Source organism: Capra hircus, chromosome 19, assembly GCF_001704415.2.
Source record: "Capra hircus breed San Clemente chromosome 19, ASM170441v1, whole genome shotgun sequence".
NCBI classification, from domain to species: Eukaryota; Metazoa; Chordata; class Mammalia; order Artiodactyla; family Bovidae; genus Capra; species Capra hircus.
The window spans coordinates 41,001,487-41,029,478 of NC_030826.1; the positions used below are offsets into that span (position 1 = coordinate 41,001,487).

Consider the following 27,992-nt stretch of genomic DNA (forward strand, 5'->3'; position numbering starts at 1 on the left):
TCACTTCTTCCGTAGTGGGTGTCCCTGTTCCTCCTGCTGGGTTCAATGTCTTACAAAGCATTAGTCGTATGACTCTAACACTTTTTTTTAGAATGTGACATTCTCTCCTATCATTGCTCTCTGAACTTCAGAGAGAAAAATTTTCTTATATGGCTCATGTATATTTTGTTGTCAAGGACAAGGAGAAAAAGTGGTGGTCAGGTGAAACACTGGAAAGGAATCAGAAAGAAAGATGTTTGGGGGGAAGGATGTCCCACAACTAATATGGATGATTGATATCCTATGTGGGCATCTTAGATGGTAAGGAAGATAGTTAGACCACAAGGAAGTTTCAAATTCTGTGTCTGATTTCATTCCACTGTTTCACTTAGCAATACTCACAACTTTTACATAGAAGAAAAATATTTTTGCTGTATGTCTCCCAGGTTTGGCAACAAGAATGGGATATTTTGATTTATCTTTTAGTTGTCAAACTTGTACACAAGATATTTCATTACAAAAGCATTCAGTAATTACAAACATGTTTGGAGTTATTAAGCCTCCAATAATATGGATCCAAGACATTCTGTTGGGTAGTAAGAGAACTTGACCGATAACTCCTCATCTTTTTCCTGTAGATACTTGAATGAGACACATGCATAAGAAACAGTCTGGCAATAGCTGAAAGAAGGGCTTCCCTGATAGCTCAGCTGGAAAGGAATCCGCCTGCAGTGTGGGAGACCTGGGTTTGATCTCTGGGTTAGGAAGGTCCCTGGAGAAGGAAACGGCTACCCATTCCAGTATTCTGACCTGGAGAATTCTATGGACTGTGTAGTCAATGGGATCACAAAGAGCTAGACTCGACTGAGCGACTTTCATTTTCGAAAGAAGGACAGTTATTTTTTTAAGTCTTTATTTTTTAATTGGAGGATAATTCCTTTGCAAGGTTGTGTAGCTTTCTGCAGTACAACAATGTGATTGAGCCATAAGTATATATATGTCCCCTCCCTCTGATCCGCCCTCCCAACCCAATCCCATCCCACCCCTCTAGGTTTTCATAGAGCACCAGACTGAGCTTCCTATGTTTTTTTTAACTGAAGAACTGAAATCAACATATACTGTATGTGGACAAGTTCCATACATCTTCAATAAAAGTGAGGGATAATGATATTTATCATTTGTAGAGTATTTACTGTGCATTTTGCTAAATTCACTAGGCACTATGCTGAGTTCACTAAGCATTGTGTTGAATATCTTATATTTGTTTTGAATCTTTAATACAGCATATAATATAGTGTGTATTCTTACTAGTTCTTTAAGCAGTAGGGAAAGAAGCATAGAAATGTTAAGAGGAAAAAGAAAAAAGACTTGTGTAAGATTAAACAGAAGTTAAGCTGTTTTAGGACAGCTGAGGAAGAGGTGGAAAATAAAGCTTGTATGCCTTTGCTGAAGCTGTTTCATCTTCCTGGAACGTTTCATCTTTGTCGTTATCTCTGCAAACTCCTATTCCTCTGTCAATACCCCAGGTTTCCCATGACTGCTTCCCCCCAGTGAGTAACTGCCCCATTCAAATATAATTTGTCCCTGCATTGTGCTCTGAATTTTGCACTCTCTGCTGTACCACAGTTACTATCTATCATTCCACTTCTGCGATGCAGATCCCGTGAAGGCATGAACTATAAAATTTAACTTTGCTATTGAGACAGAGCACATTAGTGACAAATGTTTATCGAGTGAATGAAGGCTTTTGGATGACTTATGGGTATATAATGGTCCTTTAAAAAATAGTCTGTTTTGCCTGGTGGAAAAAAGTGGGAGAAACATTCCAAACAAAGGGATCATGGTTACACTTGAGGAAAACCACATTTGCTCATCTGGCAAGCAACGTGTCACCTGATAGAACACATTTATGGAAGTTTAAATTCGATCCATAAAATGGAATTTACTTATAGGACACCAGGGACACATTTTTTGTATAAACACAGAAACAGATATGATAGAAAAGAGGTGAACACAAGTGTTGACACTGGTTCTCTTCATTTCCAGACATCCCAAGTTATCCCTCTTTTGTGAGAAGTAACCGCCATCACTGGTTTAATGTTAATCAGCTAAAATTATTGGCTGAACATCCATTGTCTTTGTTTGAATTTCACCCAAAGTAGATATTGAGACTTTGCGGGGAGGTATTCTGGGAAGTACACATGAGGAAGTTGGAAAACAAGGCAGCAATGACGAAAACCCCTCAACTCTGAGTTAATTATGCGGTTACCAGTTACCACCAGGGTAACTGAGGAATGAATATGGGGACATACTGAGGCTGGAGGATATTAGCTACCATGACTGTATGTCTAGAAAATCCTGCAGAATCAGCTGAATATTATTGTTAACAGTGAAGTTGGCTGGCTTAGAAAATGGATGGATTTCCTGTGCACTTAGCAATATTTCTTCATAAAATGTGACAGGAAACATGTATTCACAGTCCTTAATAAGAAATATAAAAAACACGTAAACAAATCTGTCAAATAATATACTTACTTGCTATTGGAGAAATGCATGAACATTGCCTGAATGCCAAAAATTATTATTTGAATAAACATCAGAACAAAATAATATTCAACTGGGTTAATGAATATTCAGCTAGGTTAATGAATAAAGACATAAATGTCATACAAATGCACTCAGTAAGAATGTATCTCTGTAAAAATAGGTTTTGAATGGGACTGGCAACTATTGATAGGAAACTCACTTGATCACATTCTTTTGTTATTTAGATTTTTAGAAAAAGCATGTGTATGTGTATAAGTGACATAAATCCTTAGAAAAGAATAAAAGTACTTTAGATAAAATTTGCAGTTCTCTCTACAGATTCATTTCCATAAGTTTTCTACATTTATGTTTAGTCTCCTACTTATTTTACACTGAAAGATGAAAACTAGATTTCAGGCAGTCTTTCCAGCTCTCAGATTAACTGTTGTGATTTACATATTGCTTTTCGGGACTGTTTGAGTTCCCTAGGAAGCAGACCCAGAGATGAAAATTAGTAAACAGGATGTTTATTGAGAAGTGCTCTTGGAATTAGTACTTCTAGAAGGAAAGGGAAGGGAAGTGAGCAGAAGTGGACAGCTGGAGAAATCAAGCTGGGATAGAGTTTCAGTGGACATCTAAGCATGGCGCTGGAAAGGTCTTGAACATAAAATCACAGTCTCCAGGAATACCTAGGAACCATCACCACGTCTGTTTCATTGCTTTATATCACCTGCCTGGCACTAAAGGTAGCCCCTCTATAAGGCAGAATACACTGAATATTCTGAATAGTAATAATAATAAACCAAATGTACTGAAGCCCTGGCTACCAGAATAAAGCAGAACTCTACTGTAGATGTAGGGGCTTCCAGGGTGGCTCAGAAGATAAAGAATCTGCCCGCAGTGCAGGAGGCCTAGGTTCAATCCTTGGGGCAGAAAGATCCCCCAGAGAATGGAATGGCAACCCACTCCAGTATTCTTGCCTGCAGAATTCCATGGACAGAGCAACCTGGTGGGCTATAATCCATGGGGTCGCAAAGAGCTGGACACAGCTGAATGACTAACATTTTCACTCTGTATATGGATGAAGGAATCATTGCATGTGACCTGAAGTAGAATATACATAGACTTTACTAAACTATCTATGCAATGCTTTTATAGGTGAAAAAACTCTGAAAGCTGGTATTGTTAAAATCATAAATTGTGTTAAGTCTTTTCAAAACTTTCCTCTTGTTAATATATTCATAGATGCTCTATCACTTCTGTTTAACTCCTTTCCCCGCTAATGACTAGAAAATGATTAATTTATCTGTTTTCTAGACATAAGTAGGCAGTGATCAATGTCATTTGACCTCTCTTGAAGGTTGATTAATTAGTGCTGTTTCTCAGGTGTAGGTAAAATACAATTACTTTTGATTAAAATGTAAATCCTTAAACAAAAAGAAAAAGAGTAACAATCAGATTCAATTCTCAGTTCCAGGAGGACATTTATTTTGGTTCATGGAAATAAGAAGACATAAGAAAGAATACTCAGAAAGTTCATTGGAATTCTATGTCAGAGAGAGAAAAATCAGTGGCCCCAGAAGTAATGGAGACAAATTCCTTAAGTACAAAAAATAGATGTGCTGAAGAAAAAGGGAGGAGTTTTTGGGAGACTGTAATTTCCTGTGAGATTTTGAGTGATCTCATTTAGAAGAGAGGGAGCTAGGACAGAAGTTAGAACATGGGCTCAATATGTCTGGTATTTGCTTATGAAATTCAAGAGACCAGTTGTCTTGAACCCTCCACATTTTAAAAAGAGCTCTCCAACTGTGGGGAGGGAGGAAATGAGGAAGCAGTATGTTCAAAGCAGAGATTCAGCAGCAAGAGGAGGGACAGCACATGGGGCGGGGGCAGGTGGAGATGACACAGGTGGGGCGATAGCAAGTGGTGTGGCAGGAGACCCGGCCACACACTGGGCGCAGGCAGCAGCTCGGGCGGCAGCAGCTGGAGCCACAGCAAGAGGGGCGGCAGCAGCTGGAGATGCGGGGGCAGCTGGGCTGGCAGCACACAGACTGGCAACACCGGGGCCTGCAGCTGGAGATGCAGCAGGTAGGCCTGCAGCAGCTGGAGCCACAGCTGGACCCACAGCTGGAGGGGTGGTAGCAGCTGGAGATGCAGCAGGTGGGGCGAGGGCAGGTGGGCTGGCAGCACACAGGCTGGCAGCACTGGGGCCTGCAGCAGCTGGAGATGCAGCCGGTAGGCCTGTTGCAGCTGGAACCACAGCTGGAAACACAGCAGGAGGGGCGGGAGCAGCTAGAGATGCAGCAGGTGGGGCGAGGGCAGGTGGGCTGGCAGCAGATGGGGCGGCAGCAGCTGGACACACCACAGCTGGGGCGGTAGCAGGTGGTCCTGCAGCAGGTGGTCTGGCAGCAGCTGGGGCGGCAGCAGGTCTCTTGGCAGAGACTTCGGCCACAGCTCTGGTCAGAGCAGACGGAGCCACAACAGGAGCTGACCATGGTGTCAGAGGGTGGAGGTTCTGGGTGAGTTTCCAGGAAAGTGAGTTTCTTGAGTCTGAGTGTCTCCTCTGCCCACAGCTCCCTTTATACCCTGCTGAAGAGCTGCTATCATGACATCATTATTTCCTTGTTATTGTTTACCCTCCTAGGAAAATTGATCATTTAATTACATAATTGTGTGTTTATCATGCAGTATTACAAATTGGAGAAAATAAAACTTTTCCTTTTCCTGATATTGCTCATGTGTGTCCAATTGAAAGCCATATCCAAATTCTCCTTAGTGGGTGTCAGTTTTGCTCTTGGTGTGTTCAATGTCTTAACAAAGCATTAGTCATATAACTCTAACATTTTTGTTTGAATGTGATATTCTCTCCTGTCACTGCCCTCTGAACATCAGAGAGAAAAAGTTTCGTATATGACTCATGTATATTTTGGTGTCAAGGGTGAGGGGAACATGTGCTGATAAGGTGAAGCACTAGAAAGGATATGGAAAGAAAGATGTTTGTGGGGAGGTTGTCCCACAAATAATAGGGATGATTGTGATACTCTGTAGGCATTTTGATGGTCAGGAAGATAGGTAGACCACAACAAGTTTTCAAATTCTGTGTCTGTTTGAGCTTTACTGTCAGAAGCACTTAGCTATAGTCACAGCTTTTAAGTAGAAGAAACACATTTTTACTGTGTCTCCCAGGCTTGGCAACAAGAATGGGATATTTTGATTTATCTTTTAGTTGTCAAACTTGTACACAGGATATTTCATTACAAAAGCATTCAGTAATTACAAACATGTTTGGAGTTATTAAGCCTTCAATAATATGGATCCAAGACATTCTGTTGGATAGTAAGAGAACTTGACCGATAACTCCTCATCTTTTTCCTGTAGATACCTAAATGAGACACATGTGTAAGAAACAGTCTGGCAATAGCTGAAAGAAGGGCTTCCCTGATAGCTCAGCTGGAAAGGAATCCACCTGCAATGTGGGAGACCTGGGTTTGATCTCTGGGTTGGGAAGATCCCCTGGAGAAGGGAATGACTACCCATTCCAGTAATCTGACCTGGAGAATTCTATGGACTGTGTAGTCAATGGGATCACAAAGAGCTGGACTCAACTTTCATTGTCAAAAGAATGACAGTTATTTTTTAATATAAATTTATGTATTTTAATTGGAGGTTAATTACTTTACAATATTGTGTTGGTTTTGCCATACATCAACATTATTTTTTTAAGTCTTCTTTTTTTAAATGGAGGATAAATCCTTTACAAGGTTGTGTAGCTTTCTACAGTACAACAATATGATTCAGCCATAAATATATATGTCCCCTCCCTCTGATCTGCCCTCCACCCCAATCCCATCCCACCCCTCTAGGATTTCATAGAGCACCAGATTGAGCTTCATATGTTATTTTTAACTGAAGTAGAATTAGCATATATAGTATGTGGATATGTTCCATACATCTTCAATAAAAATCTGAGGAATAATGATATTTATCATTTGTATTTACTATGCATTATGCTAAATTCACTAGGTATTATGCTGAGTTCACTAAGCATTGTGCTGAATATCTTATATTTGTTTTGAATCTTTAATACAGCATATAATACAGTGTATATTCTTAATACTTCTTTAAGCAATAGGCCAAAGAAGCATAGAACTGTTTAGGAAAAAAGAAAAAAAACTTGTGTAAGACTAAACAGAAGTCAAGTTGTTTTAGGACAGCTGAGGAAGAGGTGGAGAATAAAGCTTGCAAGCCTTTGCTGAAGCTGTTCCATCTTCCTGGAATGTTTCATCTTTGTCGTTATCTTTGCAAACTATATTCCTCTATCAATACCCCAGGTTTCCCCTGATGCTTCCTCCCACTGATTAACTACCCTGTTCAAATACAATTTGTCCCTGCATTGTGCTCTGAATTTTGCACTCTGCTGTACCACAGTTACTTTGTGTCATTTCAGTTCTGGGATGCAGATACCCTGAAGGCATGAACTATAAAATTTAATTGTGTCACTGAGACAGAGCACATTAGTGACAAATGTTTGTTGAGTAAATGAAGGCTTTTGGATGACTTAAGGGTATGTAATGGTCCTTTAAAAAATACATCTGTTTTGCCTGGTTGAGAAAAGTGGGAGAAACATTCCAAACAAAGTTACACTTGAGGAAAACTACATTTGCTCATGTGGCAAGCAATGTGTCACCTGATAAAACACATTTGTGGAAGTTCAAATTTGATCTATAGCGTGGAACTTACCTGTAGGACACCATGGATACATGTGCTGTATAAACACAGAAACAGATATGATAGAAAAGAGGTGAACACATATGTTGACACTGTTTCTCTTCACTTGCAGACATCCCAATTTAGCCCTCTTTTGTGAGAAGTAACCACCGTCAAGTTAGTATCAATCAGCTAAAAATATTTGCTGAACATCTATCGTTGTTGTTTGAATTGCACCCAAAGTAGATACTGAGACAAAGATGTGAGTGCCAAGTAGCTCACTTGGGAGTGGGGGGAAATTCTGGGAGGTACACATGAGGAAGTGGGAAAGCAAGGCAGGGACGAAAGAATACCCATAAGTCTGACTTAATAATGCGATTACCACCTGGGTAACTGGGGAATGAATCTGGGGCATACCTGAGGCTGGAGGCTATTCACCACCATGATTATATGTCTAGAAAATCCCAAGAATCACCTGAATATTATTTTTAACAGTGAAGTTGGCTGACTTAGAAAAGATAGATTTCTTATGCACTTAGCAAGATTTCTTCATAAAAACTGATGGGAAACATGTATTCACAGTTCTCAACAATAAATATAAAAAATATGTAAGCAAATCTGTCAAATAATATACTTACCTTGTATTGGAGGGATGTAACATTGCCTGAAGGCCAAAAAATAATATTTGAATAAACATCAGAACAAAAAAAATGTGCAACTAAAGCTAGGTTTGTGAATAAAGACATAAATGTGATGCAAATGTATTCAATAAGAATGTATCTCTGTTTGTATAAATAGGTTTTCAGTGGGATTGGCAAAAACTAATAATAGGAAACCCACTTCTGAACACATTCTTTTGTGTTATTTAAATTTTTAAATAAAGCAGATATTGATGTATAAGTGACATAAAATCCTTAGCAAAGAATAAATGTATTTTAGATAAAATTCACAGTTCTCTCTACAGATTCATTTCCATAAGTTTTCTATGTTTATAGCTCCTACTTATTATACACTAAAGATGAAAAATAAATTTCAATCAGTCTTTCCAGCTCTTAGATTAACTGTTATGAATTACAAATTGCTTTTCGGGACTGTTTGAGTTCCCTAGCAAGCAGACCCAGAGATAAAAATTAGCAAACAGGATGTTTATTGAGAAGTGTTCCTGGGATTAGCACTTCTAGAAGGAAAGGGAAGGGAAGTGAGCAGAAGTTGCACTGGAAAGGTCCCTTTTTTGTCTTGAACATGAAATCACAGTCTCCAGGAATACCTAGAAACTGTCACCAGGCTGTTTCATTCATTTATATCATCTGCTTGGCACTGAAGGTAGCCCCTCTATAAGGCAGAATAAACTGAATATTCTGAATAATAATAGAAAACCAAATGTACTGAAACTCTGGCTACCAGAATAAGGCAGAACTCCCCTGTATATGTAGGGACTTCCATGGTGACTCAGAGATAAAGAATCTGCCCGCAGTGCAGGAGATCTGGGTTTGATCCCTGGGGCAGAAAGATCCCTGGAGAATGGAATGGCAATCCACTCCAGTATTACAACAGACTGTTTCCAAATAGGAAAAGGAGTACGTCAAGGCTGTATATTGTCACCCTGCTTATTTAACTTATATGCAGAGTATACCATGAGAAACGCTGGGCTGGATGAAGCACAAGCTGGAATCAAGATTGCCGGGAAAATATCAATAACCTCAGATATGCAGATGATACCACCCTTGTGGCAGAAAGTGGAGAAGAACTAAAGAGCCTCTTGATGAAAGTGAAAGTGGAAAATGAAAAAGTTGGCTTAAAGCTCCACGTTCAGAAAACTAAGATCATGGCATCTGGTCCCATCACTTCATGGCAAATAGATGGGGAAACAATGGAAACAGTGGCAGATTTTATTGTTTTGGGGCTCCAAAATCACAGCAGATGGTGATTGCAGCCATGAAATTAAAAGACGCTTACTCCTTAGAAGGAAAGTTATGACCAACCTAGACAGCATATTAAAAAGCAGAAAATTGCTTTCTCAACAAAGTTCCATCTAGTCAAATCTATGGTTTTACCAGTAGTCATATATGGATGTGAGAGTTGGACTATAAAGAAAGCTGAGCACTGAACAACTGATGCTTTTGAACTGTGGTGTTGGAGAAGACTTTTGAGAGTCCCTTGGACTGCAAGGAGATCCATGTAGTCCATCCTAAAGGAAATCAGTCCTGAATATTCATAGGAAGGACTGATGTTGAAGTTGAAACTCCAATCCTTTGGGGCATCTGATGTGATGGGGTTCATGTTTGGGAACGCATGTAAGAATTTAAGATTTTAAAATTTAAAAAATAAATAAATAAATAAAAAATTAAAAAAAAAAAAAAGATGGACTCATTTGAAAAGACTCTGAGGCTGGGAAAGATTGAGGGTGGGAGGAGAAGGGGACGACAGAGGATGAGATGGTTTGATGGCATCACCAACTCAGTGGACATGAGTTTAGGTAAACTCCAGGAGTTGGTGATGGACAGGGAGGCCTGGCGTGCTGCAGTCCATGGTGTCACAAAGATTCGGACACGGCTGAGCGACTGAACTGAACTGAACTGAAAGTTGATTAATTTGTGTTCTTTGGCAGGTGCAGGCAAAATACAATTACTTTGGATCAAAATGTAAATCCTTAAAGAAAGAGAGTAACAATCAGATTCAATTTTCAGTGCCAGTAGGAGGACATTTATTTAGGTTCATGGAAATAACAAGACATAAGAAAATCACCAAAAAGTCTTCACTGGATTTCCATGTCAGAGAGATAAATTCAGTGGCCTCACAAGTGATTTAGACAAGTTCCTTAAGCATGAAAAATAGATGTGCTGAAGAAAAAGGGAGGACTGTTGGGAGAAATAATTTGCTGGGAGATTCTGAGTGATTACATTTAGAAGTGGGGGAAGTTTGGAGAGAAGTTAGAACGTGGGCTCAGTATGCCTGATGTTTACTTATGAAATTCAAGAGACCAGTTCTCTTGAACCCTCCGCATTTTAAAAAGAAGCTCTGCAACTGTGGGGAGGGAGGAAATGAGGAAGCAGTACGTTCAAAGCAGAGATTCAGCAGCAAGAGGAGGGACAGCACACGGGGCGGGGGCAGGTGGAGATGACACAGGTGGGGCGATAGCAAGTGGTGTGGCAGGAGACCCGGCCACACACTGGGCGCAGGCAGCAGCTCGGGCGGCAGCAGCTGGAGCCACAGCAAGAGGGGCGGCAGCAGCTGGAGATGCGGGGGCAGCTGGGCTGGCAGCACACAGACTGGCAACACCGGGGCCTGCAGCTGGAGATGCAGCAGGTAGGCCTGCAGCAGCTGGAGCCACAGCTGGAGCCACAGCTGGAGGGGTGGTAGCAGCTGGAGATGCCGCAGGTGGGGAGAGGGCAGGTGGGCTGGCAGCACACAGGCTGGCAGCACTGGGGCCTGCAGCAGCTGGAGATGCAGCAGGTAGGCCTGTAGCAGCTGGAGCCACAGCTGGAAACACAGCAGGAGGGGCGGTAGCAGCTAGAGATGCAGCAGGTGGGGCGAGGGCAGGTGGGCTGGCAGCAGACGGGGCGGCAGCAGCTGGACACACCACAGCTGGGGCGGTAGCAGGTGGTCCGGCAGCAGGTGGTCTGGCAGCAGCTGGGGCGGCAGCAGGTCTCTTGGCAGAGACTTCGGCTGCAGCTCTGGTCAGAGCAGACGGAGCCACAACAGGAGCTGACCATGGTGTCAATGGAAGGAGTGGCGTTCCACGAGTGGGCTTGCGAGAGGGTGGTTTCTTGTTTTTGACTGTTTCCTTACCCCTGTCTCTTTTTATACTCTGCTTTTAGCTGGTCTTACCGTGAGCAATGCTTTTTCCTTGTTATTTTTCCTACTAGATAATCAACTAACATTACTACTAAGTTCATAATTGTGTTTATGAAGTTAATTATGCCAATATCTAAGCATCAATATCTAAAGCCTCATTTCCTTTTCCTACTGTTATAATTGTTGTATTGTTTCTAATCTTGTTAAACCGTGTGTAACCACTTTGTTTTTCTTCCTCTAATGTGTCTTCTAAGTTGGAAACATCATGTGATATTCTATCACTGAGTTTTTAGGTGTCACGTTTTCTCCTTCTTTGTGTATAACTCCATGATACTACTTTGAGAATGGCCCTGTCTCTTTTCATGTCAAAGTGGAAATAATGCACGCTACTGACAGGTAGAGTGCTGATAAGGAAATAAGAAGAAAGACTCTTGTTGGGAGTTTATGTATAGTGTGGGGAGACTGTGATGGGGAGGTAGGCTTATTGGTACACTTTTGTACAATGAGAAAAGACTAGGATGTGTTTCCTGGCTGATTAGAGAGTCAGGGGATTACAAAAGACTTCCAGTCTCATTGTAATGACTACCCCAAGAGTTAGCTTCTAATTTTTCCTTTTCAGTGGTAAGAACTTTTCCCTATAGTGTGCTAAAAGCGAGTGGGTTTGACCTATCTTCATAAGCCAACATATACAATGAATTCTGCATTATACAGAAGGTTTCATTTAAAGCATCTTTTCCTTGTACTCTTTCAAAATTTTGAATTCAAGTCATTCTGGTTAAAGAGGCTATAAATAGGCAAGCCTTGCTTTTTATCCTCCTGCTCAAGCTTAGTCGCTCAGTCATGTTCAACTCTTTGTGACCCTTTGGACTATAGCCCTCCAGGCTCCTCTGTCCATAGGATTTTCCAGAAAAGATTATTGGAGTAGGTTGCCATTTTCTTCTCCAAACTCATTATCCTACAGACAGTCAAATATGTTAAAAGGCAAGATTTTGACAAGTAGTCAAAACACCAAAGCATGAGTTTCCAAAACAAGAATTATGTGTTTAAAACAAGGATAAGTTGGGAAATTGGGATTGTTATATATACACTACTGTATATAGAAAACTAACATAAAGAGGACCTACTGAATAGCACAGGAAACTTTACACAATACTCTGTAGTACCTGTAAGGAAACAGCATCTAAAAAAGAGTGGATATATGTGTATGTGTGGGCTTCCCTGATGGTTCAGTTGATAAAGAATCTGCCTGCAATGCAGAAGACCCTGGTTTGATACCTGGGTCAGGAAGATTCGCTGGAGAAGAGACAGGCTACCCACACCAGTATTCTTGGTCTTCCCTACTGGCTCAGCTGGTAAAGAATCCACCTGCAATGCAGGAGACATGGGTTCGATCCCTGGGTTGGGAAGATCCCCTGGTGAAGGGAATGGCTACCCACTCCAGTATTCTGGCCTGGGGAATTTCATGGACTGTATAGTCCAAGGGGTCGCAAAGAGTTGGACACAACTGAGTGACTTTTACTTTCACTTTCATAAGTGTATGTGGAACTGGCTTACTTTGCTGTACAACAGAAACTAACACAATGTAAATCAACTATGCTTCAATAAAATATTATAATAAAAATATCCTGGGAAAACCTTCCACCCAATATATTGGAACTAATATTTCTTTTTCATAATAGTTATAGATCCTTGGCCTTAGCTTAAACAGTTCTCTGATTACTCTTTTTTTTTTTTTTTTTTTACTTTATTTTACTTTACAATACTGTATTGGTTTTGCCATACATTGCCATGAATCCACCACAGGTGTACATGAGTTCCCAAACATGAACCTCCGTCCCACCTCCCTCCCCATAACATCTCTCTGGGTCATCCCCATGCACCAGCCCCAAGCATCCTGTATCCTGCATCAGACATAGACTGGCGATTCGTTTCTTACATGATAGTATACATGTTTCAATGCCATTCTCCCAAAGCATCCCACCCTCTCCCTCTCCCTCTGAGTCCAAAAGTCCGCTCTACACATCTGTGTCTCTTTTGCTATCTCATGTACAGGGTCATCATTGCCATCTTTCTAAATTCCATATATATGTGTTAGTATACTGTATTGGTGTTTTTCTTCCTGGCTTACTTCACTCTGTATAATCGGCTCCAGTTTCATCCATCTCATTAGAACTGATTCAAATGTATTCTTTTTAATGGCTGAGTAATACTCCATTGTGTATATGTACCACAGCTTTCTTATCCATTCATCTGCTGACGGACATCTAGGTTGTTTCCATGTCCTGGCTATTATAAACAGTGCTGCGATGAACATTGGGGTACATGTGTCTCTTTCAATTCTGGTTTCCTCGGTGTGTATGCCCAGCAGTGGGATTGCTGGGTCATAAGGCAGTTCCATTTGCAATTTTTTAAGGAATCTCCACACTGTTCTCCATAGTGGCTGTACTAGTTTGCATTCCCACCAGCAGTGTAGGAGGGTTCCCTTTTCTCCACACCCTCTCCAGCATTTATTGCTTGCAGACTTTTGGATCACAGCCATTCTGACTGGTGTGAAGTGGCACCTCATTAAATCTTAAAATATTATTTTTGCCTTAAAATTATATATTTTATATTTGTTATTTCTTTCTTTCCAATAATATCTCATCTATTAAAAGGCTAGAATAATGCCAAAAATAAATAAAACAAGCATTACATACTTTTAATGAAAAATGAGAGAATATAGATGGCTACTATTTATAAGTGCTTGCCATGTGCCCAATATTCTGCTGAATGTTTTGCAATTATTATCTTGATTTTTCTTCTCAAAGACGCCATGAGGTACTTGGTATTCTCTATGAGTCCACATAAGAATGAATGAAGGTTGCAAATCCTATAATATTAATCATCTATGAAGTATGTGTATGTGTGCATGAATGCTCAGGCTTGTCCAGCTCTTTGTGACCCCATGGCTGTAGCCCACCAGGCTCCTGTGTTCATGGGATCCTTCAGGCAAGAACACTGGAGTGGGTTGCCATTTCCTTCTCCAATGCATGAAAATGAAAAGTGAAAGGGAAGTCACTCAGTCGTGTCTGACTCTTCGCGATCCCATGGGCTACAGCCTACCAGGCTCCTCCGTCCATTGGATCCTTCAGGCAAGAGTACTGGAGTGGGGCGCCATTGCCTTCTCCAGGGGGTCTTCCTGATCAGGGACTGAGCTACCTCTCTTGTGTCTCCTGCACTGGCTGGCAGTTTCTCTACCAGCTGAGCCACTGTGGAAGCCAGTCTATGGAGTATACATAGCACTAATTCCACACCTTTGATCATGCTGTTATATCTCCTTAGAATGTTCCTTTTCCTATAACAACTCAGTACTTTTTATTTTCCCTTTGAGTTCCAGCTTAGAAGTCTCTTCTTATGGTTTTCCTTGACACACTTAAAGAAAAATCATCTGCTCCTCCATTCTACTTGATTACATTTGCAACACTAGAATTTCGCACATCAAACTATACCTAAATGTCTGTGTCCAGCTGGCCGGTAACTACCTGAGGTGAACGCTTGGACCATATATCATCATCAACATGCAGGGAATGGAGCACATCACCAGTGTTTTCTTTGCATTTCTAGGAATCACTTTCTAAATTTGTTTGTGTAATTACAAAAAGTATGTGCGGCTCTAAAGTAAATTCTACAAAGCGAGCCTTATCCAAGGAAGTTATTCCAAATCCCTCTATGCATTCCCTTGCTCCCCATAGATAGTCATTTTTATAATTTAAAACTCTCCTTCTTATGCTATTTCAAAAACAGTTTTGCATATCTGTAGCTCCTTTGTTTCTTAGTTAAATGGTTATATAATATACACACTTAACTCCAAGTTGCTTTTTCTCATTTAACAATTTATCCCAGAGATTACTTTATAGTAGTATGTTCAGATATTCTTCATTCCATTCTCAGCCACAAAGTAGCCCATTCTCTGGACATAATGTGGCTTATTTAGACTGTTACATGGGTTGGTATCATCAATTGATCAATTTGTTGGCTTTAATCAAGTAGTTTTTACTATATACATAATATATACAGTAACATATAATGTATAATATATATAAAATATACTGATATCTTCATGGGTCACAGCCTTGTCATGGTGAAGGGGCTTGCATAACTCAATGAAGCTATGAGCCATGTCATGCAGGGCCACCCAAGATAGACAGGCCATAGTGAAGAGTTCTGACAAAATATGGCCTGCCAGGGGAGGAAATGGCAAACCACTCCATTATTCTTGTTTTGAGAAGAACCCCACAAATAGTATGAAAAGGCAAAAAGATATGACACTGGAATTAAGACCCCAGGTGGGAAGGTATCCAATATGCTACTGGGGAAGAGCAGAGGGCAATCACTAATAGCTCCAGAAAGATGAGCAGCTGGACCAAAGTGGAAATGACACTCAGTTGTGGATGTGACTAGTGGTGAAAGTAAAGTCTGATGCTGTAAAGAGCAATGTGCATAGGAACCTGGAATGTTAGGTCCATGAATCAAGAGAAATTGAATGTGATCAGGCAGGAGATGGCAAGAGTGAACATCCACATCTTAGGAATCAGTGAGTGAACTAAAATGGACGGGGAATGGGTGAATTTAATTCAGATGACCATCATATGTACTCCTGTGGGCAAGAATCCCTTTGAAGAAATGGAGTAGCCCTCATAGTCAACAAAAGTGTCTGAAATGCAGTACCTGGGTGTGATCTCAAAAATGACAGAGTGGTCTTTGTTCATTTCCAAGCAAACCATCCAAGGCTTTGCCCCAACCACTGATGCCAAAGAAGCTGAAGTTGACTCTTTCTATGAAGACCTATAAGACCTTTTAGAACTGACACCAAAAAGGAAATAAACAAATAAAAGATGTCCTTTTCATTGCAAGGGATTGGAATGCAAAAGTAGAAAGTCAAGAGATACCTGGAGTAAGTTTGACCTTGGAGTAGAAAATGAAGAAGGGCAAAGGCTAACAGGGTTTTGTCAAGAGAACACGTAACACGCTGGTCATAGCAAACACCCTTTTTCAACAACCCAAGAGATGACTCTACACGTGGACGTCATCGAACGGTCACTACCAAAATCCGATTGATTATATTCTTTGCAGCAAGTTCTACACAGTCAGCAAAAACAAGACCTGGAGCCTGACTGTGGCTCAGATCATCAGCTCCTGATTGCAAAATTCAAGCTTAAATGGAAGAAAGTAGGGGAAACCTCTAGGCCATTCAGGAATGATCTAAATCAAATCCATTATGGTTATACAGTGGAGGTGATGAATAGATTCACGAGATTAGATCCAGTAGACAGAGTGCCTGAAGAACTGTGAAATGAGGTTTGTAACACTGTACAGGATGCAATGACCAAAACCATCCCAAAGAAAAAGAAATGCAAGAAGGCAAAATGGTAGTCTGAGGAGGCTTTGCAAATAGCTGAGGAAGGAAGAGAAGTAAAAGGCAAGGGAGAAAGGGAAAGATATACCCAACTGAGTGCAGAGTTCCAGAGAATAGCAAAGAGAGATGAGAAGGTCTTCTTAAGTGAACATTGCAGAAAACACACAAAACCAATAGAAGGAGAGAGACTAGAGATCTCTTCAAGAAAACTGGAGATATCAAGGAAACATTTCATGCAAGGATGGACATGATCAAGACAGAAACAGTAAGGACCTAACAGAAGCAGAGGAGATTCAGGAAGAGGTGGCAAGAAAACACAGAACTGTATATAAACAGTCTTAATGACACAGATAACCATGATGGTTTGGTCACTCACTTAGAGTCAGACCTCCTGGAATGTGAAGTCAAGTGGGCCTTAAGAATATTTACTATGAATAAAACTAGTGGAGGTGATGGAATTTCAACTGAGCTATTTCAAATCCTAAAAGATGATGCTGTTAAAGTGCTGCACTTAATATGCCAGCAAATTTGAAAAAAGCAGTGGCCTCAGGACTGGAAAAGTTCCATTTTCATTCCAACCCTAAAGAAAGGCAATACCAAAGAATCTTCCAGCTACTGTACAATTGTGTTCATTTCACATGCTAGCAAGATTATGCTCAAAATCCTGCAAGCTAGGCTTCAGCAGTTAGTGAACTCAGAACTTCCAGATATACAAGCTGGATTTAGAAAAGGCAGGGGAGCCAGACATCAAATTGCCAACATTTGTGGATCAGAGAAAAGGCAAGGGAATTCCAGAAAAGCATCTACTTCTTGCTACATTGACTATGCTAAAGCCTTTGTGTGGATCACAATAAACTGTTGAAAATATTTTAAGAGATGAGAAAAACATACCACATTACCTATCTCTGGAGAAACCTGTATGAGGGTCAGGAAGCAACAATTAGAACTGGGCATGGAACAACAGACTAGTTCAAAATCAGGAAAAGAGTACATCAAGGCTGTATATTGTCACTCTGCTTATATAACTTATACGCAGAGTACATCATGCAAATTGCCAGGCTGGATGAATCACAGGCTGGAATCAAGATTGCAGGGAGAAATAACAACAACCTCAGATATACAGATGATACCACTCTAATGACAGAAGATGAAAGCAACTAAAGAGCCTCTTGATGAAGGTGAAAGAGGAGAGTGAAAAAGCTGACTTAAAACTCAACATTATAAAAACCAAGATCATGGCATTTTGTCCCATAACTTCATGTCTAATAGAAGAGGGGAAAGTGGAACAGTCACAGCTTTTATTTTCCTGGGCTCCAGTATCACTGTGGAAAGATGCTTGCTTCTTGGAAGGAAAATTATGACAAACCTAGAGAGTGTATTATTAATAGATAGTAGAGCCATAACGTTGCTGACAGAGGTCCATATAGTGAAAACTATGATTTTTTCAATGTGTGAAAGTTGGACCATAAAGAGGGCTGAGCACCGAAGAATTAATGCTTTTGAATTGTGGTGCTGGAGAAGACTCTTGAGAGTCCCTTGAACTGCAAGGAGATTCAACCAGTCAATCCTAAAGATAATCAATCCTGAATATTCACTGGACGGACTTATGCTGAAATTGAAGTTCCCATCCTTTGGCCACTGATTGAGAAAAGCTGACTCATTGGAAAAGAGTCATCTGATGCTGGGAAATATTGAAGGGAAAAGGAGAAGAGGGTGGCAGAGGATGAAATGTTTAGATAACATCACTGAGTCAATGGGCATGAATTTGACCAGAGCCCCGGAAATAGTGAAGGACAGGGGAGCCTGGAGTGCTGAGTCCATGGGGACACAAAGCGTCAAATGCAGCGTAGCAACTGAACAACAACAAAATATATGACGAATGGTGATGTATAATGTATGGTGAATTATATATATATATATTTAATGTATATATTAACACATGTATCTCTGTATCTTTATATATAATCTTTCTTTATTTGTTTTATTTTCTTTCTCTCTTAGTATGTCTTTTAATATTTAGGAAAGTATGTATTTTGCACTGACAACTGCCTTTATATAAATATCTTTATATAATATTCTATGAGCCCAATTTATAGGGTACTGTCAGTTGATTCTCTACTTTCAGAAAACCTTTTAAAAGGGGACTCTGTCCCCATTTGTAACACTAATACTTGCATCTAAAGAATGGCTCCAAAGCTCATCTTATTTGTATAAGTAAAAGCATAGAGAAAATAACTATGCATAAATTTGAGTGGATGAATGTATAGAAAAAATATTTACAAGGAAACACATCAAACAGGGATTTTTGCTGAGAAAGCCCACCTCAATGTCACTCCATTAGTGCAGAGAGTCTGTTCGTTCTGTGTTGTTCTCCCCAGATACTTCAGTGCCTTTAACAGGGTCTCACATTTAATAAATATTCAATAATGAACGAAAGAAGAGAATGACATTTGGAAGGAACCACTGAAAGCAGACAAACTTTTCAGTGAAAATATTGGCTCCCATTTTCCTACAGAAACAGTGGACAGAAGCTCAATGCTACTCTCAGATGTAGTCATGTAGACGGCAGTTTGCCAGTTTCCACCAAACATGCTGTCTTATCAAAGACCTGCTTCACTTGTCTAGGTCACCTATCTGTCCTTTGAGTGCGTGTGGATTTGAAACTTCCTTCAATAAAAAAAAAAAAAATCACAACTGAGGTCCTATTGTGAATAGGGGGGAATCGGTGCGCACTTGGTTTGCTGTGTGGATGACACCTATCGCATTGAGTGCAAGTCTGAATATAAACTCGCAGACTGTGTTCAGTAGCACATTGTGTAGCTGTCATAGCTGATGTGGTGCCTGAACCATATACTGTGTTCTTTCTGCTTTTACATACAAGAAGTTCTCCAAACTACTCTTCACTCTTTTGTTCTTTTCCTAGAGCTAGGATTTATAGTGTTAGCTGATATGCTCATGAAATTAGCAGGCACCTAGGAAAGAATTAGACAGTGAATAATGGAACTTCTCACTGAGAAGTGGCGAGGCCCTGCTATGTGCCTGCTATGTGTCCTGCAGGTGCAGTTCAAATACACCTGTCTAGCAACCAAAGACAAAATCTTAAAGGAGAAAAAATCACAATGAATTTTTAATACAGAAAGCGTCACTTTATTTTGGTACAGAAATAGATCAGGTTACAAAAAAGTCTTAGGAAAAGAAGTTAGAATGAGTTTACCAATTCTCAGGTGAAAGGGGAAAATCTGTTACTGGAGAAATTCTCCATGCCATATCCATCTCCTTCGACAGCAGGTCTGGTTTCTCACTGGAATTATGAAGTCCTGTTTAGCTGAGCAACATCAACCCCAAAGGAGGGTCTGCATCTATGGGGACAGGGGTAAACGGAGACAGTGGTCACAGGGCAGCGGGCTCAGCAGCAAGAGGAGGGACAGCACACGGGGCGAGGGCAGGTGGAGATGACACAGGTGGGGCGATAGCAAGTGGTGTGGCAGGAGACCCGGCCACACACTGGGCGCAGGCAGCAGCTCGGGCGGCAGCAGCTGGAGCCACAGCAAGAGGGGCGGCAGCAGCTGGAGATGCGGGGGCAGGTGGGCTGGCAGCACACAGGCTGGCAGCACTGGGGCCTGCAGCTGGAGATGCAGCAGGTAGGCCTGCAGCAGCTGGAGCCACAGCTGGACCCACAGCTGGAGGGGCGGTAGCAGCTAGAGAGGCAACAGGTGGGGCGAGGGCAGGTGGGCTGGCAGCACACAGGCTGGCAGCACTGGGGCCTGTAGCAGCTGGAGATGCAGCCGGTAGGCCTGTAGCAGCTGGAACCACAGCTGGAAACACAGCAGGAGGGGCGGGAGCAGCTAGAGATGCAGCAGGTGGGGCGAGGGCAGGTGGGCTGGCAGCAGATGGGGCGGCAGCAGCTGGACACACCACAGCTGGGGCGATAGCAGGTGGTCCTACAGCAGGTGGTCTGGCAACAGCTGGGGCGGCAGCAGGTCTCCTGGCAGAGACTTCGGCCACAGCTCTGGTCAGAGCAGACGGAGCCACAACAGGAGCTGACCATGGTGTCAGAAGGTGGAGGTTCTGATGTTAATAGGAGAGTGAACTTAGCGATCTGAAGTATCTCTGCTGCTTGTCCTCTTTTATACCCTACTGAGACTGCTGTGTTCATGTCCTAGACTGTTTCCTAGTTCATTTTCCTAAAGAAACGTTAGTCATTATGTTAGATCATCGTGTTTTTCTGGTTAACTATTTTAAAATGAAGGAAAATAAGATTTCCTTTTCCCAGTGTGTTAAAATTTTCCACTCCAGTCTTTCTTACAGAATTGCTTTTACTATTTCCCTGTTTGTCGTGGACTCCATCACTGGAATTTACCTGTGATCTGTGTATGACTCCACGATGTTGTTTGGATGGATTGTCCTCATGATGCCAAGATCGCTTTTGATGTCAAAAGAGAAGCAGAATTATTGTAGGCAAATAGAGAGAAAAATGGTCATCCTTGTGAGTTACCTGTATGCCATGAGGAAGACAGATCCAATCTGTGAGTCATGAATGCTAACTAGATATTGGACTGCCTCTGGTGCTTCAAAGGATGTGTCAGGTACTACTTCCTGTATCCAATTTGAAGCTGTTACCAATGACTCATTTTTTTTAAGTATTAAAAAGTATTTGGAGCCACCTTGAAGGGACTCTCACTGACCCAATAAGGAGCAACTTGAACAATACAATGAATAAATGGCAGTAAAGAATTTTAACCCATTAAATAGAAATCCATGAGTCGATACTGAGGCCCATTGTGTAGAAACATAAGAGAAAGTTATCCATGACAGTAGAATGTCAACTAATAAATACAGAAATAAAAAGGGAGTTAACAATCACCGTCTCCATCCTCATAGTAAAATTTGATTCATGTAGCCCTGATCCTAACTCTAAGTCTATCTTTATCTAAATCATATCATAATCTATCTGTCTATCTATATCTACCTGTCATCTACCTACCTACCTACCTACCTACATCCATCTCTGACAGGAAAAAAATGTGGCATGGTTTTGAATATAGGTAAAAACTATATGGTATAAAGAAGTTCTTTGCATTACTCTTTGAACTATTCTGTAAATTTGAAATACTTTTAAAAATAAAAAGTAGATTTTTTTGATAACAGCCATTCTAGCTGGCGTGAGACGGTACCTCATTGTGGTTTCAATTTGCGTTTTGGGGAGGGAGGTGTTAAGGGGTTTGGGATGGGGGACACATATACACGCATGACTGAATCATGCCAATGTATGGCAAAAATCACCACAATATTGGAAAGTAATTGGCATCCAACTAAAATAAATAAATTAATTAAAAGAAAAAGAAAATATGACAAAATAATCCAACATCCCTGGTAAATAAGCAAGTGCCTATTTAAATGATAGCAAATAAACAGAGGTATGTGAAAAAAAAATAAAAAGTAAAAAAATATTTAAACGAATTAAGATTAAAAGTCTTTTCCTGCAGTGTTAGTATATTAAGAGGAAGTAGTTTGTGTCTTTGGAAGGAAATATTAAAGTATATGATAAATCTTACTTAATACGGGCTTCTACTATAAGAAGCCTTTCTTGTATTTCTAACGAATGTCATATTTTTTTTATCTTCTTGGGTCCCTGAAAATATAGGACTTTTAACAACATGGCAGATCAAGTTGATGCTAACAGACCCACCTTCTAGATCAAGCAAATGGAAATGCTTGAGAAATATTTTTTAAATATTTCCATTGCATAGCCAAACTTAAAGGGAAGTAAAAATTCTCATTTTCCAGAAAGAAAAAGAGACTGTCAACTGCATATGATAGCTTATGTCCAGGATTGTTAAGGTTTGGTATCTAGTTATAAGCTTTCAAAATGGGAGGCTGGTAGTTGAAACCCAGGTAGGTGCAAGAAATGACTTCAAACTTTCACAAGACAAGGTCTGGAAAGGGAGAGTTCTATCCATAGTTTGCATTCTTAAAGGGGAACCTAGTAAGATGGGGACAAGAAAACCTTATCTCCCCACTAGGAATTGTAAGTGGTAATCAAAGTGCCTGTGGACATCCAAACCACAGCAGTATCACCAAGCTTTCCAATTCACACTAAATGAATAGGGGAGGAATTTCAAGTTGAGAAACTCTAACAAAATAGTGAATATCCTTGGAAAAAGGACAAAAGAGACAAGAGCAGAAATTATAGCACAGAGAATTAATCCCTTAAAAAACAAAATAACATTAACTGTGAATAGAAATAAGCTTCTAAGACTACACACAGACTTCATGAGTTACCCAAAAGGGAAAATGTTACAAAATATTCCCCACAAAAAATCCTTGAGTCCATTTCTCTTGTCTTTTCCTTGTTTTTAATAATTTGGTCCTTTGATTCTTATATTTTTATTGAATGCCAAACATATATAAAAAGATGTAGAGGCTTGAGGTGATTTTTTTATCTTCTACCTGGAACAGATTAAATTTTCTTCTTTGGACTGTGGGTTCTCAATACTACCTGCATAAGTCAACTCCCAAAGAATTGTTGTTGTTCAGTTACTAAGTCATACCCCACCCCTCTCTTTGTGACCCCATGGACTGCAGCGTGCCAGGCTCCTCTATCCCCCACCATCACCTAGAGCTTGCTCAAATTCATGTCCATTGACTCGGTGATGCTATCTAACTGTCTCATCCTTTGCTGCCCTCTTCTCCTTTTGCCTTCAGTCTTTCCCAACACCAGGCTCTTTTCCAGTGAGTCAGCTCTTTGCATCAGGTGGCCAAAGTATTGGAGCTTCAGCTTCAGCATCAGTCCTTCCAATGAATATTCAGGACTGATTTCCTTTAGGATTGACTGGTTTGATCTCCTTGCAGCCCAAGGGAAATTCAAGAGTCTTCTCCAGCACCAGAATTCAAAAGTATCAATTCTTCGGCCCTCAGCCTTCTTTATGATCCAGCTCTTACAACTGTACATGACTATTTTCTTAACTTTATCCGTTTCTCACAGCCATTCTCATCGAGAGGTTTGGTCTTATATCTTCTTTGTCATAGCTGGAAGTTACATTTTGTCTTTTAATTTCGCAAGAAGCCTCTCTTTTGGACCCTGCAGTCTACTAGTTGTCTTTTTACCTCTCTGTTTATCCCTTTCCATTCTCTTGTGGTTGCTGTTGCTCCTCTTTCAACTTACAAATGTTGATGTTTTCCATTAGCTTGGGCCATATGTATCCTCTCTTTAGACATCTAACTTCTTATGACTCAAGAAAACACCTAATGGTCCATGGCATTAGAAATCGTTTTAGATTATTTTTTAATTTAAATTTATTTATTTTAATTGGAGGCTACTTTACAATATTGTATTGGTTTTGCCATACATCAACATGAATCCACCATGGGTATACACATGTTCCCCATCCTGAACCCCCCCTCCCACCCCCCTCCCCGTACCATCCCTCTGGGTCATCCCAGTGCACCAGCCCCAAGCATCCTGTATCCTGCATCGAACCTAGACTGGCGATTCATTTCTTATATGATATTATACATGTTTCAATGCCGTTCTCCCAAATCATCCCACCTTCTCCCTCTCCTGCAGAGTCCAAAAGACTGTTCTATCCATCTGTGTTTCTTTTGCTGTCTCGCATACAGGGTTTGCATTTTAGATTTGTAAGTGCCTCCCTTGCAGACTGTGGCAGAAGGACACTGAGATGACTCTAAAGGACCCCACCTTCTCTGACTCATGTCCTGTGTAATGTCTTCCTATTGAGTGTAAGCTGGACATAGTGATTCACTTCAAATGAGTGGAATACAGCAGCAATGAGGACATAGGGCTTTGCAGACTAGGCTATTGTAAGATTTGGGTTTTCTTTCTGTTTCTTGATCCTTCTCAGGTTGCCCACTCTGAAGGAAGACAGCTACCTTGAGTGATCAGTCCATGTAGTGAAGAACTGAGTCCTCCTGCCAATAGCCATGTGAGTGAGCTTGGAAGTGGATTTCCCTCTCTTCATAAGAGTGCAGTCCTGGCCAACCACTTGCCTGCAACCTCATGAGAGATCTTGACATGCCACTTCCAGATTTCTAACCCTCAGAAAGTCAAGGAGCTAATAAATGTGTTTTGGGGGGGTAACTTGTTAACCAACATTAGGTAACTAATACACATACCAGCTCCTGGTCTGTGAAAGTCTACTGCGTTTTCCATGAAGATAATCACATTATTTGCAAAGAATGATAGATTTATTGGTTTATTTTCTTTCCAATTCTTCACATATTCTGTTTCTGGGAGGAGAATTCATCAGGGATGAGACATATGTATACCTATGGCTGATTTATATTGATGTAGGAGAAGGCAATGGCACCCCACTCCAGTACTCTTGCCTGGAAAATCCCATGGATGGAGGAGCCTGGTGGGCTGCAGTCCATGGGGTCGCTAGGAGTCGGGCACAACTGAGCGACTTCACTTTCACTTTTCACTCTCATGTATTGGAGAAGGAAATGGCAACCCACTCCAGTGCTCTTGCCTGGAGAATCCCAGGGATGGGGGAGCCTGGTGGGCTGGCGTCTATGGGGTTGCACAGAGTTGGACACGACTGAAGTGACTTAGCATATGGCAGAAACCAACACAATATTATAAAGCAATTGTCCTCTAATTAAAAATTAATTAACAAAAATAATTAAATAAGTAAATCTTTCTTTATTGTGAAGAAAAGTACTGAAAGAGCCCCTCACTCCAGAGAAAAATAAAACAAAAAATTTTTCCTATGCTGAGACCATGAGAAGGTGCAACCAATTCTCATCTACCATCTCAGATCCATTCGGAATTCTGTGCTTTGAGAAAGAGTGAGCAATAATGCCCCATACAACTTAAAGTATTACCTCATTATTATTTATGTGTAGAATTTATGGAAGTCAAACTCATTCATGGTTCATTACCATTGAATTACTTATTTACACTATAACTCTTAGAATATGCATATACAAAGCTTTCTATATATCTCTCCTACTTTCACTAGCATAAATTCGTCAGGAATTTCTTTTTATCCTTTTTTTCCTAGGATAGACTTCATAGGAATTTGGGAGGGTTCTGAGTTAACCTAAGATCAAAATTGGTCCTTTAATTGGGTTCCCTACTAGTTTCCGCATTTCTCATAGGATATGTTGACAAGGTACCTCAGACCCATGCTGTCAAATACACATCCTAGAAAAATCATTAAGATAAGAAAATACTAAAATTTGAATATTTTCAGTATTCTGTTAGCCCTCAGCTTCTCAGGAAGGTTGATTTGCCCAAAACAATTATTTTGTTATCAGTGGATGGAGAGGAAATAAGAAGTCTAAGAGTGTAATAAATTGGGTTACATGTGGGATAGATAAACCCAAGGGAGGACACTGGTTTTCCAAGGAGAAGAGCAAGGGCAGAGCAGTGTATTTGGAGAGAGGGAAGGAAAATAAAGGAAAGAAGCAAGAAAAATGGAGGGATGAGGCAACTAAGAGAGGAGTGGAATTTTAGGGAAATATATGCTTTAAAATGGAGAAGGAAATGGAAACCCACTCCAGCATTCTTGCCTGGAGAATCCCATGGACAGAGGAGCCTGGAGGGCTACAGTCCACGGGGTCGAAAAGAGTTGGACACAACTGGGCATACAGCACATGCTTTAAAAATATTTAAGAAAAGTTTGCTATGGGGTATAATCCTTCTCCTCCATAACCTTAAGTTTTTTTTTTTTATTTTTATTTTTACTTTATTTTACTTTACAATACTGTATTGGTTTTGCCATACATTGACATGAATCCACCATGGGTGTACATGCATTCCCAAACATGAACCCCCCTCCCACCTCCCTCCCCATAACATCTCTCTGGGTCATCCCCATGCACCAGCCCCAAGCATGCTGTATCCTGTGTCAGACATAAACTGGCGATTTGATTCTTACATGATAGTATACATGTTACAATGCCATTCTCCCAGATCATCCCACCCTCTCCCTCTCCCTCTGAGTCCAAAAGTCCGCTCTACACATCTGTGTCTCTTTTGCTGTCTTGCATACAGGGTCGTCATTGCCATCTTCCTAAATTCCATATATATGTGTTAGTATACTGTATTGGTGTTTTTCTTTCTGGCTTACTTCACTCTGTATAATCGGCTCCAGTTTCATCCATCTCATCAGAACTGATTCAAATGTATTCTTTTTAACGGCTGAGTAATACTCCATTGTGTATATGTACCACAGCTTTCATATCCATTCATCTGCTGATGGACCTCTAGGTTGTTTCCATGTCCTGAATTTTTTAAAGAAATTATTATTTTTCAATTCTCTTGGAGACATTGTGTTACATATTGTGTTATTTCTGGGTTTGTTTGTTTTCTTCTATGTCACTGCATGTTGGATTTGTCCTACAGGTGAGAGCAGAAATTGGTGAGCCTGATAAAGTTATATTAATATGTTGAATACCATTTCCCAGGAAAAGAGGACAATCATTATAAAGCAGCAAACACAAGAACATTGTATGGGCCAGGAAAGTGGATCTTTATTCAGAAGAAGAAACAAGATACAAAAATATCACTGTAAAAGCATTATAGGATGTAGCCCCCAGACTTTCAAATCTGAGGCTGTGACACCAGGGCCCCTATAGGCCCTGTGGGAATTTTCATGTTTGAGACTGGAAGACCCAATACCCCCAAATCAAAAGGTCAAGTATAGAACTGGGGCAACTCTGCTAATTTATTTCTATAAATACCACTTAGTTTCATTTGCTAGTAAGGAAAAGGCCAACAAAGGAGAGAGTCTGGCCTGAGGCCAGGATGTGGACACACAAACTATGGGAATGGCCTCTCCTCTGGTGTCTGTGTGATGCATGGAGTCTGCTTCTGTGATAAGATGGATAAAGAGGAGAGAGTGGGTTCAGAGAGGTGGCTCAGCAGCAAGAGGAGGGACAGCACACGGGGCACGGGCAGGTGGAGATGACACAGGTGGGGCGATAGCAAGTGGTGTGGCAGGAGACCCGGCCACACACTGGGCTCAGGCAGCAGCTCGGGCGGCAGCAGCTGGAGCCACAGCAAGAGGGGTGGCAGCAGCTGGAGATGCGGGGGCAGCTGGGCTGACAGCACACAGACTGGCAACACCGGGGCCTGCAGCTGGAGATGCAGCAGGTAGGCCTGCAGCAGCTGGAGCCACAGCTGGAGCCACAGCTGGAGGGGCAGTAGCAGCTAGAGATGCAGCAGGTGGGGGGAGAGCAGGTGGGCTGGCAGCACACAGGCTGGCAGCACTGGGGCCTGCAGCAGCTGGAGATGCAGCTGGTTGGTCTGTAGCAGCTGGAACCACAGCTGGAAACACAGCAGGAGGGGCGGGAGCAGCTAGAGATGCAGCAGGTGGGGCGAGGGCAGGTGGGCTGGCAGCAGACGGGGTGGCAGCAGCTGGACACACCACAGCTGGGGCGGTAGCAGGTGGTCCTGCAGCAGGTGGTCTGGCAGCAGCTGGGGCGACAGCAGGTCTCCTGGCAGAGACTTCGGCCACAGCTCTGGTCAGAGCAGACGGAGCCACAACAGGAGCTGACCATGGTGTCAGAGGGTGGAGGTTCTGGGTGAGTTTCTAGAAGAGTGAGTTTCTCAAATTTGGAAGTT

The 27,992-nt window shown here is 41.3% G+C and overlaps 4 protein-coding genes across 7 annotated transcripts; all 4 read right to left on the reverse strand.

Annotated features, from left to right (window-relative positions):
* On the reverse strand, window positions 3,965–10,965 carry LOC108638288 (keratin-associated protein 4-9-like). 2 transcript variants are annotated; one of them, XM_018065072.1, is made up of 2 exons: window positions 10,923–10,965; window positions 3,965–4,997 (listed from the first exon to the last, which is right to left on the reverse strand). In XM_018065072.1, exons 1-2 carry the CDS (start codon window positions 10,923–10,925, stop codon window positions 4,359–4,361), a joined length of 642 nt encoding a protein of 213 aa, XP_017920561.1. In that variant the 5' UTR covers window positions 10,926–10,965; the 3' UTR covers window positions 3,965–4,358. The 2 variants fall into 2 exon arrangements, with proteins under 2 accessions (XP_017920561.1, XP_017920560.1); XM_018065071.1 differs by lacking the exon at window positions 10,923–10,965 and having other exon boundaries at window positions 3,965–5,069.
* Window positions 9,888–27,965, reverse strand: LOC106503204 (keratin-associated protein 4-9-like). 3 transcript variants are annotated; one of them, XM_018065067.1, is made up of 2 exons: window positions 27,926–27,965; window positions 9,888–10,922 (listed from the first exon to the last, which is right to left on the reverse strand). In XM_018065067.1, the coding sequence occupies exons 1-2, from the start codon at window positions 27,926–27,928 to the stop codon at window positions 10,284–10,286; spliced, it is 642 nt and encodes a 213-aa protein (XP_017920556.1). In that variant the 5' UTR covers window positions 27,929–27,965; the 3' UTR covers window positions 9,888–10,283. The 3 variants fall into 3 exon arrangements, with proteins under 3 accessions (XP_017920556.1, XP_017920554.1, XP_017920555.1); XM_018065065.1 differs by lacking the exon at window positions 27,926–27,965 and adding an exon at window positions 20,448–20,485; XM_018065066.1 differs by lacking the exon at window positions 27,926–27,965 and having other exon boundaries at window positions 9,888–10,997.
* Window positions 19,523–20,513, reverse strand: LOC102171368 (keratin-associated protein 4-9-like). Its single transcript, XM_018065068.1, has one exon. It carries the CDS (start codon window positions 20,448–20,450, stop codon window positions 19,809–19,811), a length of 642 nt encoding a protein of 213 aa, XP_017920557.1. The 5' UTR covers window positions 20,451–20,513; the 3' UTR covers window positions 19,523–19,808.
* On the reverse strand, window positions 26,878–27,992 carry LOC108638290 (keratin-associated protein 4-9). Its single transcript, XM_018065076.1, has one exon. The coding sequence runs from the start codon at window positions 27,926–27,928 to the stop codon at window positions 27,287–27,289; it is 642 nt and encodes a 213-aa protein (XP_017920565.1). The 5' UTR covers window positions 27,929–27,992; the 3' UTR covers window positions 26,878–27,286.